Here is a 17801-nt window from a genome sequence, read left to right on the forward strand (position 1 = left end):
CCAGTTACCAATTGGGTGGCTCATGAAAGAAAGGTGGCTAAGGCTCCTAGAACACCGTTACCCCAACCACAGGCTTCAGGGCCATACGATGCGAGCCCAGACTAACCATGATGCAACCAAGATAAGCAAGGAGCCAGGGACCGAGAGTGGCTTCAAGGATGCTATCCCCCTTGGGACAATGCTATCCTAGGGAGGAAGAGTGGGGTGGAATTCTGAAAGAGAATCCCCAAAGAGACTGCTTGAACCAGGGCTAACAGGAAACAGAATTTTGAAGAGACTCAACACTTACCCTGAAATGAGGGAGGCTGTTTAACCTCATTGAACTGACAAGTCTACACGTCCCCACCACCCACGCTCATCAAGAAACCACTTCGGGTCTAGAAAATTAGGTGTGTGTGTGTGTGTGTGTGTGTGTGTGTGTGTGTGTGTAGAGGTGACCAGAGTCGATTTACAACCCTTCCCATCTGGCCCTGCTGCACTCTGTGTGACATTGGGGAAAGTTACCCTCTCCCAGCTTCCAAACCCTCAACTGGGAAGAGGGGACCATAGCGTCGATCCTTTGGAGAATTTTAATGAGCCTATTCCTGACAAATGCTTAGAACAGTAGTTGTCACATGATAAACTTCTAAGCAAATATTCGCTAATTTTTTAAAATTTCTCCTAATACAAGTCAAACTTCCAAGTTGCTTTTGTCCTATTCAAGATTGACTGGTATCTATCAAGAAATGACAACATACTATATCCCTGACATTATCTATTTACAATTTCACAGCCTCTCGTGTATCTTCCAAGCACAAAAATGCCATTTTAGGACAAATGACATTTGTGAATTACTATTTCCATACTATCCCTGACTTTTTCCTCAACATTTTGGTACTTGCTACAGAAAGAAACTCACAAGGCAGGGCCTCATTGCTTATGAATCATATTAGCTGTAACAAACCACAGAGTAACGTGACGGCTGTGTCGTAGGACCCAGGGGTGAAGGCTTCTCTCTGTCTTAGGCTGTTCTGGTCTTGAGAGGATGGACCAGCTTTGGGCAGTAGACAAACCACATGACCGGGGCAGGATGCAGCTGGGCAGATTTATTCATGATGCTGTAGGCATTTTTTTTTTTAACATGCATATCAGGACACTCACTGTGCCAGACTGCTCTTGGAAAATTCCCTGTGTTGAACACGTATAAATTAATTCTCAAAATTATGTGCTGTGTGCCCACAAAGCAGCATGATCCCGAGTAATCAATTCAAGATATTAACTATCCGGAGGCTCCTTCAAGCTCTTTCAGTTTTCTGAGTCAACGGGGAGAACACCGAGGAAGGGGGTAGTGGAATTAGGAGAAAAGATTTAATTAGCAAGGTTAATATTGATTGTAGATGAGCAAAGTAAGTATATCTGAGTGTCTGCGGTATACAAATCTCTAGGCTCTAGGGCTTAAGCAAACGTGTGGAAAGTTTCAAGAAGCAGCGTAATGATTCCTTTAGTGGGATTCCTGGGAATCAAGTGATTTTAAGGAGCTTTTCTATCCAATTCAAATTTACTCTATTAAAAACACTTAAAAAAAAATAAGAAATCTTCATTCAATAGACACCTGTCTTCTTCAATGTCTGTCTTGTCAAAATAACAAAATCACCTTTTCTGATGAATCAGTTGTCATGGTGAGCATTGGCTATATTGTGGTGATGTGTGGAGAAAACGTGTGGAGGAAAAAAGGTGTGATCCACAGACCGCAGCAAGGGAGTCGGGTGGGAGTTCACTAAAAATAAGACTCCTGGTCTCCACCACAGATCTCATAAATCAACATTCTCCATGTCCAACTGGCTTCTCAGAAGATCCCATACTCAAGTCGCTCCCTTGGGGTTAGTTGGATGTGTGGGAAGATGTCCTTTATTATGGGAAATGGTGCAGGTGACCTGCTCACTGCCTGTGCCTGTTCGCTGTAGGGCTTCTCTGACTTTTCTGTTACAGGTAAAAACCTTTCCATCATCTACTGGCTTTCAACCCACCAGCCAACATGCAAGCAATAATGAGAATTAACTTATACAGCATCCTGGGCTAGGGTGCTGGCCCTCTGTGATGTCTAACGTCCATCCATGAGCCTTTTATCATCCATTCCAACTTGAGGCCCCGACCCTCAGGAACCCATCCTGGAGACCAGCCATTTCACCTCCCAAAGTTTCTCAGAACAAGGTGGACCCCGAGAAGTACTCAATGCTCAATACAGAAACATGACTACATGTTCGGAGGACAGACACACTGATGGGCTGGCTTGGTGAGGAGGGAATAAGACATCCAAATACTTTTTATGGGCGACCTTGGGATCAGAGAAAATGAGTCCAGAGGGTACAGAACGTGCTGGAAGGTGTGAATGTGTAGCTGGGTCCCACCACAGACACACCTACTCTCACAGCCACTTAGCAGGACACACAGACCCACTCATTAGATTAGGAGGCATGTGGGGTAGAAACAGTGGGAAGAGCATTGACTTTGGCACAAGAGGACCTCAGTTCATATACAAAGCTGGGGGTCAGTAGGTAGACTTACTCAGTGGCCACAGCTATGAAATGGGACAAGCATCCATATCCTCACTGAATTACTGTGTGGTCTTGGTAAAGTAATGACTATGAAACAGCATTGTAGACTGAAGAGCATTTTACAAATATTGAATCAGAAAGTGCCTGCATTATATACATATTTAAGTAGCTGCTACATCTATCTGTAACGCAGAATGCTAAGAAAATCCCTAGGCTGGGAAAAAATTCAAATATGTTAAATAGTTTGCATAAATGAACCTACCATACAGTTCACTGTGGAGCTTAAGTCACTGCTGTTTTTGTATTATGAAAAAGTTTATACTTAAAAAACAGCAGTATTTTGACTTTTGTTCAGCTCATGTTTAGCATTCTCTTAAAATATGCTGTTCTTATTTTCTCCATTGAAGCATACATGAAAAAGTTGATCAAATCCTCATTTTATTTCCAAAACCCTCTTTCCTAACATCAACGTCTTAATGTCTACTTTACCTACACAATTTATTAGTTGAAACTGAAGAATGGTGGGGAGATTGGGGACATGCCAGGCAGAGAAGAACAAGTAGGTCAGTCCGGAATACAAGAGGCTTTGCCCAAACCTAAAATACATTAACAAGAAGGAAGAGGGAATCTTAGGCAGGAAACCTAACTATTGTCTGCCTCCACACCACTACTTTTAGCTGTTACTTTTTATTTTAAGTGGAAGACATGCAAAAAAAAATTTTTTTTTTTAAGGTACAGCTAGTCCTTTCAGCAGAAAATTAAAATTAAAAGCAGACGGAGGCCCTGGGTAATAAGTATCAATAAAAGCTTTAGCTGACATAGCTTTAATTTACAAATCACTGGCTTTTCCTGGCAGGGCTCGGGGAAGGAGGGGGAGGAAGCATTCGCCTACACAGCCTGGATGAGGAAGATATGGAAAGCTTTAAAATTAAAGATGCTTTTGACCTTTTACTCTAAAACACTTGATTTGTGGCGGCCGTGATAAAATTCCAGGGAAACCTGAGTACGCTATGCAGTCTCTGGAAACCCTATGTCCTCAGGCCTCCCCGTCCTATCTGATTTTGACAGGAACGCTTCGTGAGTGGGAGCCCCATCCATAATGTGTGCACAAAACGATGTGCGGCTTAGCATCTGCGTGCGTGTCCATTTCTTTTTGAACTTGAGCCTTAGGAGGCCCCTGTGAGTGTATACAAAATAAAACTCGTAATCGATAGATACTGGGAAGCCAAAGGGATATAGTTTGATTTATGGCAATGGATACTACGTCTCAGGAAATTTTAATGACAAAATTAGGGCTCACAGGAGCACACATACTCCTGATTTCGTCTGTAAAAACCTGGAAGGCTACCAATAAAAAGGAACTGATGAAACGGCCGGGTCTCAGAAATGTAGCAGAAAACAGATTTAGAGAAAAGGGTGGAGAGGGACGCTGCAGGGAGAGATTTTGACTGAGCATGCTGAATAGCATGAATGAGAATTAGGAGTGAATGATGAACACAGAACAAGTCATTAAAGCCAGCCGAAACCCTCCAAGTTGAGAGATCAAATGTCAGCCTATAGGATGCTGCGAACCCACTCAAAGGCCCTAGTGTGCGGCGGAACATGTGGAGGCTGTTCCCTCTGCAGTAGCTGCCTTCTCCCTCTTTGATTCTTTTTTTTGGGAAAAGCTTTTCTCTGCATTCTCACTGGTGCAAAACACAGGACCTGTTTCTTCTGGGAGGCGAGTGAGGGTGATGGGAAAAGTTATCTGCTCACTTTCTCACCTTTTCCCCCTCCAGGATAAGTATAACCATGCGTATTCCCGTTTTTCTCAGAACAGTGAAGGCTTTTAAAAGCAACAATCTCATCCTCTTTCCTGATTTTGGTGGATTTCCCTTCAGGCGTTATTTTTGATCCTTTTATTCCTCAGCGACTTAACCACCTCACGTGGCTCTCCCTGCTGATAGCTTTCAAAGATGACTTCATCCACCAGCCTCCTCCATCCCGATGCCCTATGACATCACCTTTGGACTTAGCTCCCATCTTTGCCTCTAAAGCCTGTCTCCCCTTTTCCCTTTTTATTAAAAACAAAACAGCAAAAATCCTCTCTGTTTTTGTCCACTGAAGTGTTTTCTATCATTATCCCTTTCCTTCTACCAATCTTATAGTTCTCATGCCAATCTCATTAATCCTCATTATTTTTATACACATTCTTTTAAGGATAATATATGCATATGGCACAAAATTTAAAAGGCACAAGAAGTCCTGGCTGGGTGGCTCAGTTGGTTAGAGTGTCATCCCATACACCAAAAGGTCTCGGGTTCGATTTCCTGCCAGAAAATGGGTTCGATCCTCAGTCAGGGAGTATACAGGTGTCAACCTATCAATATGTTTCTCTCTCACACTGATGTCTCTCTCTTCTCTCCCTCCCTCCCTCTCTTTTCCTTCCTCTGTAAAATCAATGAAAACACATCCTCAGATGAGGACTAAAAAAAGAAAGGCACAAGAAGGCATGCAGTAAAACTTCAACCTCATTCTCATCTCTTATCTATTCTCATGGCATTCCCCAATCTTGTCTCCTGCCCCAGAAATAATATTGCCAGATCTCCCTACTACTCCCCCCCCACACACACATATACTAATTTAAGAAGAAACCGTTTGAGAGAGAAATAGATCCTAAATGTAATATATTTTACTCTACTACTTTCTTTTCAGCTTCCCTGTCTATTTGAGCAATTTCTTTCCCATGGATTAATCTGTGGGTTTTTCATATGGTTCTTCCTCCCAGTATGTGGGCATTTTCCAAGTCTCTTTGCCTGGACCTCTCTCAGAACATGATCTAATACCCATGAATGGTTTTTACTTATGAGAATGCAGAGTTCCACCTCTAAAAGCCCAGAAAAAAAACCAAAAACTATTTATAAGGAACAAAACAGAAAAAAAAAAACAACCTCTCTATCCCTCAATTTGTTTATATAATTAATCTATCTTGAGAAGTATCCCTTATTCCAATGTCAGCAGTCACCAGAAGCACCACAGTAAGGAATCAGCATCTCAATGACAATGGTTGTCTCAGAATCACAGCTGGGGAGTGAATTTAAATAGATGGATGGACAGATAGATGGGTAGTTGGATAGAGAGAGCCAATCAACTGTGAAGTGTTACCAAGCCCTAAAATCATATTTCATTTGATGGGAACAACAGAAGCCTGATTAATGCATGTGGGAATTTCATTTCAAAGTTATACCAATGGCCTTCGGAGAACCTGCTTTTCGTTAGGGCTCCTGAGTTCATGTCAAATTGGTCGGTTTAAGATTTTAGGGCTCCTCTATATGGGTTATATTTATCTTGTGTGGGACAACGATTTAGTTTGGGATAATTGCTATATTATGAAACATTTTTTTTTCCACTAGGGATCATTTTATTATACCTGGAATTGTCCTGAAAGTTTTATGGTAGAAGGGTAGCACACATACTTAGCTGTTTTAGCTTTTACAAAAACTCACTCAAGGAGGCCGAGTGAAGCCAGTCTTTGGAAGAAGTGAGTTGAAAGTGGTGGGGGACTGTGTGCACTTTTGTGAACATAACATGGGCAACATGAGGACTGATCCCTGGTTAATTTCCTCTTAGATGAGGATCAGACCAAATCACTGAAGACCAAGGAATCAGCAAATAATTTTTTTTAAGTTTATTTTTCAGAACTGTAAATGGAAAATACCAGTGTTCCATTGAATCATTCTTTTGATAGTTCAAACACTAAAGAGTGGTTAGATTTAGGAGTTGGGATATGATGGGATTCTGAGTTCCATTGAAAGACAGGAACCCTGTGAATCCAATAACAGTCTTTGATGCCACTAAGGGGCCAGCCCCGCCTGGACAAATCTTCTTAGGAATGTTTAGCTGGAGGTTCACAAAAATAATTCAATCATTTAAAAATATATATGTTTTATTGATTTTTTACAGAGAGGAAGGGAGGGAGATAGAGAGCTAGAAACATCCATGAGAGAGAAACATCGACCAGCTGCCTCCTGCACATCCCCTAACAGGGATGTGCCCGCAACCAAGGTATATGCCTTTGACCGGAATCAAACCTAGGACCCTTCAGTCTGCACACTGACACTCTATCCACTGAGCCAAACTGGTTTCGGTTCAATCATTTTTAAAAAAATGCTGTTTAAACTCTTCAACATTTCTTAATGACAAATGAACACAGAATGCAGATTTTTCCTAAAGCAATAGTGATTTAGAGCTTCCTTTCTGAAATATTAACACTCCATAGCCAATTTATAATCCCAGTCTAATGTAAAAGTGACAATTTAGACAACCATCAAATCATTTTTTTTTCTCCTGTCACTGAAGAGTCTGGTTGCAAAGAAGAATGTATTTGAAGAAAATTCTTTCCAACTCTAATAAAACTAACTTAGCATATTAGAAACAGTCTGCCATTCAGGAAATGGCAGATATATTGCTCCTGTTTGAAATTAAATAAAATTCGCATTCTAAGTAAACCATTTTTAAAAATGGTTTTGCCATTTAAAATGGTAGAAATCATTAAAAAAAAAAAAAATAAGAATAGCTTAGTGAGATGGCTTCCTTAAACCATAAACATTTTAACATGAGAATGCTCGGCTAACCCACCAGGGTGCAACAACTGTCTTTTCTACTACATTCTAGAAGGTGGTAAAAATTGCAAGTAATTTGTCATGAGAGAAGACAAGGGCTAGCTAGGAAAGACGATATTTGAGCTCTTAACCAAAAGGAAGAGGCTAATATAGATATGACAGACTTGGAGACAAACTAGAAAGATAGGAACTAGTAAATCACACCCCTTGGACACAGTGATTTTCCATATAACCGTAATCTCAGATGACACCTTCCTCAACAGCTACCAAAAGCAGACAGAGGCAGATGGAAGAGTCTGTGGTTGCTGGGGAGGGGGGTGATGGTGGCCTGGGCACCAGCCATCCTTCTGACCCTGCAGCCAAAAGCACAACATGATGAAACATGGAAATGAGGAATCCATCCAGCAGACTCTAGCCGTTGAGGCACCAGAAGCCTGTGTTTTGAGATGGAGCTCCCGGTATAGCAGCATTTTGATCTGGAACTTGATGGTTCTACTCAGTCAAACCTGTATGTTTTGTTCATTATCTCCCAGGAAATTCTAGCAACCAGGCCTACGGGTGACATCTAATACACATAAGTCTTCAGGAGAAAAGCCAGACAGCCTTGCAAAAGGAAAACTATCTCAGGCTGGATCAGTTCACCTTTGGGTAACTCACTTTCGCCCAGAGTCCACTCTGACACTTGAGAGTTGAGCAAGCTTTCCCCTCAGACGATCAGAGAACTCCACAGGCGGACATTCACTATTTCTCTCAAGAGAGAAGCAGTCCTCTTAACCCCCACATGAAAAAAATCTATTTTAAGCCAACATATTTGACAGTATTACATGTGCTTATTTAAAAAAATCCACACCAGTGTTTACTAGTTTTGTAGAAATTAGATAAAATAAACTGAATTAGTATATGTAGAGAATACCTTCTCAGATGATGATAAAAGTCAAATGACTCCTTGCTTACAAAGCCTGAGCCTCATTTTTAGTCAACGGCAGGATTAAATTTCATTTGATAATAAAAACATTTATGAGATGCATATCATGATTATACATTTGGGGTTCACAGGAGGGTCTGGAAGAGGTATTTGCATACCATGTTCATAGCAGCACCATAATAGCCAAGAGGTATGGAAGCAACCCAAGTGTGCCCACTGCTAAATAAATGCATAAATAACATGTGGTATATATATATATATATATATATATATATATATATATACACACACACACACACACACACACACACACACAATGGAATACTGCTTAGCCTTAAAAGGAAGGAAAGCTGGCTGCATGCTACAATATGGATGAATCTTGAAGATGGTATGCAAAAATGAAAGAATCAAGACACAAAAAGACAAAAAAATTGCATGGTTCCACTTACATGAAGTATCTAAAGTAGTCAAATTAATAAAAACCGCAAGTAGAATGGTGGTTACCAGAGGCTGGGGGAGGGGAGATGGGGATTGGTTGTTCAGGGGTATTAGTTTCAGTTTTGCAAGATGTGAACCTTCTGGAGATTGGTTGTACAAGGATGTGAACAGACTTACTACTGAACTGGGTGCTTAAAAATGGTAACGATGGTAAATTTTATTTTGTGTATCTACCATAATTAAAAAAATGTTTTCATCCCCCAAACTTCTTAACCTCCACATGTACTAGAGGCTCCTGTAAATCAGGGCCCAGCTAACTCTCTTCTGTCACGGGGCAGAAAGCAAATGTTGCCCCATGGGCCACAGCCGTCTCTGACACAACTCCTGGGCCGTGCCAGGGTGTTATGAAAGCAGCAGCAGACACAGTGAATGAATGAGTATGGTTGTGTTCCAATAAAATGCTTGATTTGCAAAACCAGGCGGCTGGCCTGTGGGTCATGGGTTCCCGACCCTTGCGAAAGTATTAGTATCTAAATAAGAGAGATTCCCTGATCAGTTTGTAAACACTCCCCAAGAATGATGAGTGAAACATTCTTCTCTTCCAGGGTCTAATATTAGCGCAACAGCAACAAGACCAGGCTGACCCAGCGAGACCAGAACTCGCCCAAAGTGGGAGGAAACCACTGCCCTGACAAAAGGCATGTGAGCCCACCTCCACGTCTCTCTACAGAGGAGCTTGGCAGTTTTAGAGCTTACTGATTTAGAGAAAGAATAATAAAAACAGAACAGCTGGAGGAGAGCAGGGTGAGCATACCTGTATCTCCTTTAGTGGATGAGAACATTGCAACAGACTTGCAGACCCGGCCGAGCTGTCACGGATGCAGCAGGCAGGCCTGGGAACACAGCACAGAGCCATCCCAACGTGGAGCTGGTGGGCCTTCCTCCTCCCTATTTCCCACAAGAGCCGCAGCCAGCCAGCCAGCCAGCCATCGGCCCTGCGAATTATCTGTTTCATGCATGCTACTCCAAATGGTCTTGGCTTAACCCTGAAACTAATTTTTGCTCTTCACCAAGTTCAGCAGAGGAAATCAATAAAGACACACCAAGCCCCAAAGACCTCATCTCAGGAAATTCAGACAGCAAAGTAAGGGTATAATTATTCGTTCCCTTCCCAATGGTGCCATGTGAAAATGGCATGTTTTTTCTATGGCCTTTGGGTAGTATAAAGAGACAGCAACCCAAGGGTGGGGTGTAGCGGCTAGATTCAATCTTCTTGGGCACCACAAAAGAAGCGGGCACCCTAGTTAAACAACCAAAATAAAACAAACAGCAGGCACACACCAAAGCCCAGCAAATGGAAATGGAGAGTTACGAAACAGCACAAAGAGGGTTAGCTTTACAAAAGGAACTTTCACCTCCCCAAAGAACTCAGTCCAGCGCGCAGAATTTTAGAACCAGAAGAGACAGGAGCGATCACCATGGGGCAAGCCTCCCACCCCTTTTATGAATTAAGTAAACCCCGAGAGAGTCAGGATGCTGCTTAGACAGATAGTGTTGGTCCATTGCATGGACCCGAAGCTGAAATGCTCCGCACTCACTCGACACAATCTGTTGGGGCGGGGGTGGGGGTCTCAGCCCGGCTCTGGGCACGGAACCAAAGCAGAACACTGGTTTAAGCAAGAAAGCCAGAAGGCCCAGGCAAACGTGAGGCCTTTCTCACCGACCGGGGAGATGGCCGAGTGGGGACACTCCTGCGTGATTACTTGGCGTCTCCAGCTCTCCTGGGACCTGCCCTCAATTGCTACAAGAGCCCGACCTCTGACAAAGACCAATGATTTCAGCCGTAATTAATGATACTGTCAAATTAATTAACCCATCTTTGTCCACAGGAAAAAAACAAAACTCTCTCCTGTCAATACTGCTGTTTGCTAGTCCTTGACCAAGCTCTGTAGACCCGACATGGGGACACCCCTGACTGATGTCCCTAATAAGGCCTCACCCACTAAGCCACCACCATTTGTTACTAAGCCTTCTCCCAGGGACATACCCTCTGATAATATGGCTTTGGTGAATTCACAGAGCTCAAAAATCCAACACTGTTTTAAATAGAAGCCTGAGAATCCGGGGCGGCATTCCCACTTTCTGCCTGGTATGCCCCTCTCCTGCGTTATGGTGATGAAACATTAGACAAAAGCTGCAGGGTTTCATCTAACCATTTAATAAATGGCCCTCATTAAAACGCCAGTCCTCTTGCCCTTGTCTGTAAGGACTCCTCCGACTCATGCCAATGCCCACGTATACATTTCCATGTTATCTCTTCCAGAGGGCTCGAAACTATTTTCTTACACCTAGCGCAGCTTTTATTCCATTTAGAAGAATCACCCTCCACCCGGTTTCTGACTTTCAAGAAAAACAAGGCACTTAATTGACCACAGGAGGACTCTCTCAAGGGCATCGGGCTGCAAAAGCTCTCCTGTGAGCTCACAACGCGCGGGCTGATGTAATCGGCTACAAGAAGCCGGCTTCTATTTTTAAGTGATACCCCTTTACTCTGCCTTCAACGGGCACATATATCACGCGTTGTAACTGCCCATAAAATGCCTCCTGGTGCAGCCTCCTGTCCATTTCCCTCCTGGGGTGAGTCACGCTGTCAGGAGGGGCTTCCCACCACACACAGGCCCCGCCCCGCCCACTGGGATCCATCTACATTTCCTATTATTGGGTCTTGAGGAGAAGAGCTGCATATGGCCACTCTCCAGGTGTCTTGTTCATCGCGGTACTTTTGAGAAGGAACAGATGACTGGCAGGGCCCTTCTCGCGGGTTGGGATCAAGCTTTCCCACCTCTTTGTATTTCCATCCCCAAATACAGGCCCTTACGAAACGCTCACTAATGCTGCTGCTGCTCAGCGCTCTGTCATCTGGCCCAGGAGCTTCACAGGGTCCACGAGGGAAACAGATGATTTACTTCACTGGCTTTTAAGTTCTTCATTCATCATTTCGTCCACGCTGACTGTGTGTTCTTGAAAACGTTTCTTGGCATTTGGTTGGAGGGGAAAGTACACTGGATCGTGCTATTTGTTTATTTATACTTATTTTGCTCCTATCCAAAAAGAATTAAGAGCTTTGTGATTCAAGTGATGCTGTGGCAGAGTCTGGGAAAGGTCAGAGCAGTGTATTCCTTAGGCTACTGCCCTCTTCATTCCACAGCACCCGATGGCTGATACAAAAACTTCCTACAGCACTCCCAAGCCCAATGCTTGGTCCTTCCAATCCTCCACATTAAACTCTGGGTGAGCGAGCCCTGGCCAGTGGGGCTCGGTAGGTTGAAGTGTTGTCCCTGTACACCGAAGGGTGGCGGGTTCCATTCCCAATCAGGGCACATACCTAGGTTGTGGGTTTGATCCCTGGTCCAAGCCCATATGAGAGACAGCCAATCGATGTTTCTCTCTCACACTGAGGTTTCTCTCTCTCTCTCCCTCTCTCTAAGATCAATTTTTAAAAAAATCTGAGCTATGGAGAATACCGGTTTAATCATGCCCCTCCCCATTTCAAACCCTTCCACGCCCTCTCAGCCTTCTGGGAGATGTCCCTCCTGGTTCAGTTCTGCTGACCTCAGGGGCCCCCTGGTTGGGCACCACCATGCCCACATCCACGGTACCTTTTGTGCTCTGGTCCCCAAAAGTGCTTTCACCTAAAAGTGTTTATCTAAGTTGCTTCCTCAGCCCTGAATTCTGCTCTGCTGTCCCTTCTCCCTCCACCTGGCTCCTTCGCACTCATCCTTCACATCTTGGTCGGATGGCTCTTGCTGCAGGCATCCCCGCATGGGTGGAGCATGTGCTAGCTCTTGCTCTACTCCCTAAGTGACTACACGTGACAGGAAGGCAGTGATCATATCTGTTTATTCACTACCATATCCCACACACAGCCCAGCATGCAGTGGGACTTCAGCATCATTGGTTGGATGAATGAATAAATGAATGAATGTATACTAAAGACTACAGTCAGGGGATCCCATTTGTGAGGTATGAATTAGAATTCTGTCTCCTTGGAAAGTGTGAACTCAAAGAACAGAATTTATAGCGAAATACTACTTTGGTTGAAGAGTCCTCTGTTGAAACGTGATGGTGGCAGAAGAGGACGCTGGGAGACTAACATTCTCCACCCCATAGCAAACCTCAGAAGCCACCTGCAGCCTGGCCTCTCACCCTGAGGACTGAGACACTTTCCAAGAGATCACTGGACAGCTGTTTAGAATGAAATCTTAACTGGGACAGGCCACAAGAGTTTGTTCAAAGTGAAATTTCATGCTGTGAACTCCAAGCAAAGAGCCAATTCCACGATTCAAATTCATTCCAAAGAGGGCAGCAACCCACACATGAATAATGCCACTTCTTACCTGCAAAATCACACACGTCCATTTCAAAAACATCTAAGGCCAGCTGCCTGTGTCGGGAATGCTGGGGAGGTTTGAGAAAACATGCTTCTGGCACATCAAGTTCAATGGCTGGAATCTGGCGTCGCTACGGGTACTAACTTGGGTCTGGTGCTGGACTGGCCCCGAGTGATGGTAGTAAAGAGAAGCAGGCCAATCCCTGTCCCCATGGAAAGCCCCGCCTCATCAAATATATACTCACATCTGACTTCTAAAAAAAATTCCCCCCTAAATTCTAAGTACAACATGTTCCGCTATTAAATTAAATCCAGGACACATAAGACTGGGGTGAGGCATCACTTCAGCTCCTTCTTTATGGCAAAGAAATTTTTTCAACCATAGTTCCCAAAATCAACAGACTGATCACACTAAACAGTGGGTAATATTTCAACATTCAAACCAAATGACGAAGGGCTTGGTTTCTATTTCATCCCTCCACAGCTAGTAACCACCCTCCAAAACAAAACCAAATAAACACAATTCCACATGAACTTTTCCGGCCTTCCAGAGTAATCATCCGTTTACTTTTATTATCTGGCACATAGAAGGTGCTCAATAAATGTTCGTTGAATGAATAAATCACAGGGGAGGAATTACTATGAAAACGCCCTTTTCAACATCATGTAGGTTCTTCAACTTCCCTTTATTTTTCTCTTAGGGAAAAAATTATGCATAATTTTCTAGGATTCTGACTTTCATTTCCCTGTCTGACCCTGGGCTAGTCATTTGAAATAGGTACCGTTTTCTCCACCCATTAAGTGAAATCTGTGTTTTGGTTATTATGAGATTTAAAGGATAGTAGATATAAAGCCACTGGCACCACACCATGCAGATAATGTTGACGTTCCCCCCTCCCTTTTTCTTTTTTTAACCTCTCTGTTCCATCTCCCGTCCTCCGCCAACCCCAAAATAAAGTGTCAAAGACAAACAAAATTACGTGCCCGATAAGAACGTCAGGAAGTTTCAAAGGTAGCCTGGGCTTTCCAACATCTAGTAGCCATCAACTCTAGACAAGTTTTATTTACTATTTTGGGACCTTGGATTTTCTCCTTTAGAGAATGAGTGGGTTTCACTAACTCATTTTTAAAGAACTTTTCAGTTCTGATTTTCCATGAGTTCAGAAACCTGCCTTACCAAGAAGTTAGACGCTGCTAACACATTAAGGTCATCTGTGCTCAGAAATAAAACGGACTCTGATTTCCTTCACAGAATGGGATTCTACAGAAAAAAAACAGAATTAGATTTAACTTTTGAAAGAATGTATATGAATCTAATACGGAGGTCAAGAATTGGTGACCTTATTCTTAAGCCACAGAAGATCCCTCCTACCCTGCATCCCCCTCCGCTTCCCCATCCAAAACATCCTACACCTAACCTCCTTCCTACTGGTGGGGCTTCTCATTCACAGCTCTGCAATGATGTGCTTAAAAAGAAATCTAGGGATTATCAAGCAGTATCACTGACTCATTTGAAATGAGTAATAGGACAGTCAATACAGTATTATGTCAAACCTAGCATTTGCTTTATTTTCTTCATTCACACCCAGAAATATATAAGTCCACCAAACAAAGAATCCAAGACTATGTACACAACAACAAAAACCCAAGGCTGCATTTTCATAAATACTCAGTGCATGACTGCCACCTAGTGGTAGATGTATCCTTGTTGGAACTAATCACCAAAGCAGCTAAACTGCTATATATTTTCCTCAGACAAATTTCTGAAGGGATCACAGATGAAGTCAATGCCACATATTTTAATCCTACAACTAAACCCTACTGCTGCTGAACCAATTCACAAAACAAAGAAGCAACATTATTCTATTAATTTTAATATCCATTATCAATTAAAAGGGGTTTCCACAATAGTCTGTTCTCACCTTCCAGTTTCATTTGATCTAATCATGATTTTTTAAGTTATGCATGAAAAGGCATTTAAAAATGACAGCCTTACCCAAAGTGCACATTATATGAAAATCTGACTTCAATTAGAACCAGTAACTAAGTCCCAGCAGTTTCCAGCTGTCTCTTCACTTGTATCCTTAGAGAATTACATATCACATTAATTGGTATTCTGTCACATAAAAAGACACCAGTGATGATTAATTGCATCCTTGGTGCTTTTGAGTTCAGTCTTCTTCACTAGAGGGATTCAAATCACACCTCATTACCTTCCAGCAGGTACCCTTTTTAGTAACCCTCATAAAATCTCCTACCTTCCTGAACTTCTCCATTTGCTTGTAGAGGTCTGGATCAAGTTCCTGTGACACGTCCTTCATCCATAATAATGCCCCTCTGTATTCAGTCCGGCACTGCTCCATGCGGTTCACCGTCAGCCAAGTGTCCGAGATGGCCCGATGCCGAAAAGTCTCCACTTCTTGGTGAAATCGACACAAAGGATTCCGCAAGGCCAACCTAGACAGAGGATAAAGCCACAATCTGGAAACTAAGCAGGCTAGAGATCTGAATTCTTGACAAATTACCGATCTTAAATATATGAGCCTAGCACAGTGAGCCTTGTACATGGCTGTAGAAATGTTTGAATTATAATTAAAATGTAGGTGAATGGATAAGTCAACCAGAGATGATTAGCCATGTACTCATCTCTTAGATTACGTTACTTAACTGTTCTATTTAAAAAAAAAAAAAAAAAAAAAAAAAAAAAAAACCACAAAAACAACAGCAAACAACTAAGCATTTTCATCAGTATTGTTGGGGGTAGCCTCATGCCTGGACAAAGAACACTTGGAAACTGGAACCCATCCTGTGCTAATGGAGAAAGGCCAAGGAATAAACCATTTCCCCTGTCTACTCTTGGTCCCTCCCTGCCTGCTGCTCCTCTGAAACTTGGCCCTGTGAGGAGGAATGGGACTGTGAGTGATTAGGGTCTCCACGGCTAGGCCATTCTGAATTACACTCCAAAGGCCTGGCATCTTCTGCTTGTTCCAATAGTCAGAGAATGAAGCACAGTCAGAAGCATTTTCAACTGGTCTAGGAGGGGGGAGAAGTGCATGTATTGAGGGCTTCTTGTGTCAGGCAGGCCCTTTTGGCAGATTCTCTGATTTGGTTCTTATGAAAAAACTTAAGGATACTACACTAGAAATGAATGTATATTATACAATGAAGTGCGTGAAAAATAATTATAATATTGGCTATAACATACCATCACTTATTAGGCAAAAAAAAAAAAAATAGTGCTTGATGCATATTAAACTTTGGATAAAATATTTATTTGCGGGGAGAAAATACTGTCCCAAATAGCAATGTCACTCTTTTAAATGATGTATCTTTTAAATGTAGTAGATGAATCACACTCCTTTAAAAAGTCATCTGCATGAAGTTTCAGGGCGAAAGTTCAAAAAATAAAAACAAGATGAATATTTACATTTAAATTTAAATGCAAACTTATCTAGGTGGAGGGAACAATGGTGTCTGTGAGCTGAAGTCAGGTCTCGGCTGTTCCATCGATGTCTACAGTGCCTTACATGTGTGTAGCACTCTAAGATTATGGATACAGCAATAAACTTTAAGAAAAAAAAATCCCTTTCACTGTTTCCTTTAGCTCTCCTTTTGCTTATGAAGCACTGCTTTTACATATTCAGCACTTTTTAAAAAACAGCTTGCTCACATCATCCTACCTAGGTGTTTCGAGCTGTTTTCAAAGACATATTGTTGTGCCATAAAGTAAGCCTGTGCTTTATCAGCACTGGGTTAAATTTAATACTCACCATTCATCAAAGTGAATGAGCAGTTGTAGCAATGACTACCCAGTAAGTCAGTAAAACAAATGCTGGTATGAATGTTTATAAAATGGAAGCCCTCTATTGAAAGTGAGAAAGAGTTGCCCTGGCTGATTTGCCTCAATGGAGATAGTATCAGCCTGCGGACTGAAGGGTCCTGAGTTCAGTTCCAATCAAGAGCACATGCCCAGGTTGTGGGCTCCATCCCCAGTTGGAGGCGTGCAGGAGGCAGCTGATCAATGGATTCTTTCATAATTGATATTTCTATCTCTCTCCCCCTCTCCTTTCCTCTCTGAAATCAATAAAAAATATTTTTAAGAAAAGGAGAAAGATTCCTCAGTAGGCCCCTACGGATCCTTTTATTCCTGGACTCTTCTTATCTCTTTCCTTGGATTTTGCCACTTTTCCTAAACTGGCTGAAAAAGTCTTGTGAATAAAATATTCTTGATTTCTTGGGATGTTGGAAAGTTGGACCCAAACTTTTGAAGTTGTAATGACATGATGACAGAGATTAAGATCTTGAAGAAGAGAAAGGGGCAAATAAAAAATCTCATTTTCCCCTGTAACCTACTTCCTATAAAATCAGAAAGGTGAAAACCTCTTCACTATGGTACCAGGGACTGAGTCCAGATCAAGGGAAAACTCAATCACCGGGACCATTCCACCTGGTCTCATTAAGTCCACGGATTCATTCATAGCGGGAACAATTAATAAAGGGCCCAAAGACCAACTCCAAAGGCATTTATCCTTGAGCAGGTAAAGGTGGAAAGAACCCTGCCCAAAGAGTGCACAGGAGGGCTCAGGTGAAATGTAAATGGCACACCTAGACAATGGAAAACTATGCTATGGATGCGTGTTTTTAATGTATATATGGACATAAATGGTGGTTAGTGTTATTTGATCAGAAAAATCAATTTGCTAAATCATCAGTATGCAATACTATACAAACATTGTATGGTATGTTGCTGTTTATATTGAAAACAAATTCGGGCACATCCCAAATTATGTCCATTCAAGGACTGAGACTTCAACTTCATGAGAGTCTCATGTAATTCTCCGACTTCTCCTTGTTCAGGAGGACTGGTTTGGATGCCTTGAGCAGCTGAGTGCCATGAAACCAGAGCCCTCAAC

General features: G+C 42.5%; 1 protein-coding gene across 11 annotated transcripts in view; it reads right to left on the reverse strand.

The window, feature by feature from the left end:
• ICA1 (islet cell autoantigen 1) overlaps positions 1-17801 on the reverse strand; it is a 113215-nt gene that overhangs the window by 60816 nt on the left and 34598 nt on the right. For all 11 annotated transcript variants that reach the window (XM_084896688.1, XM_084896685.1, XM_084896684.1 and 8 more), the window contains one exon: positions 15147-15345. In XM_084896688.1, the coding sequence (XP_084752814.1) occupies positions 15147-15345 (199 nt within the window). The remainder of the gene's footprint in view (positions 1-15146; positions 15346-17801) is intronic.

This window comes from Pipistrellus hanaki, assembly GCF_964339955.1.
Source record: "Pipistrellus hanaki genome assembly, chromosome: 10".
NCBI lineage: Eukaryota > Metazoa > Chordata > Mammalia > Chiroptera > Vespertilionidae > Pipistrellus > Pipistrellus hanaki.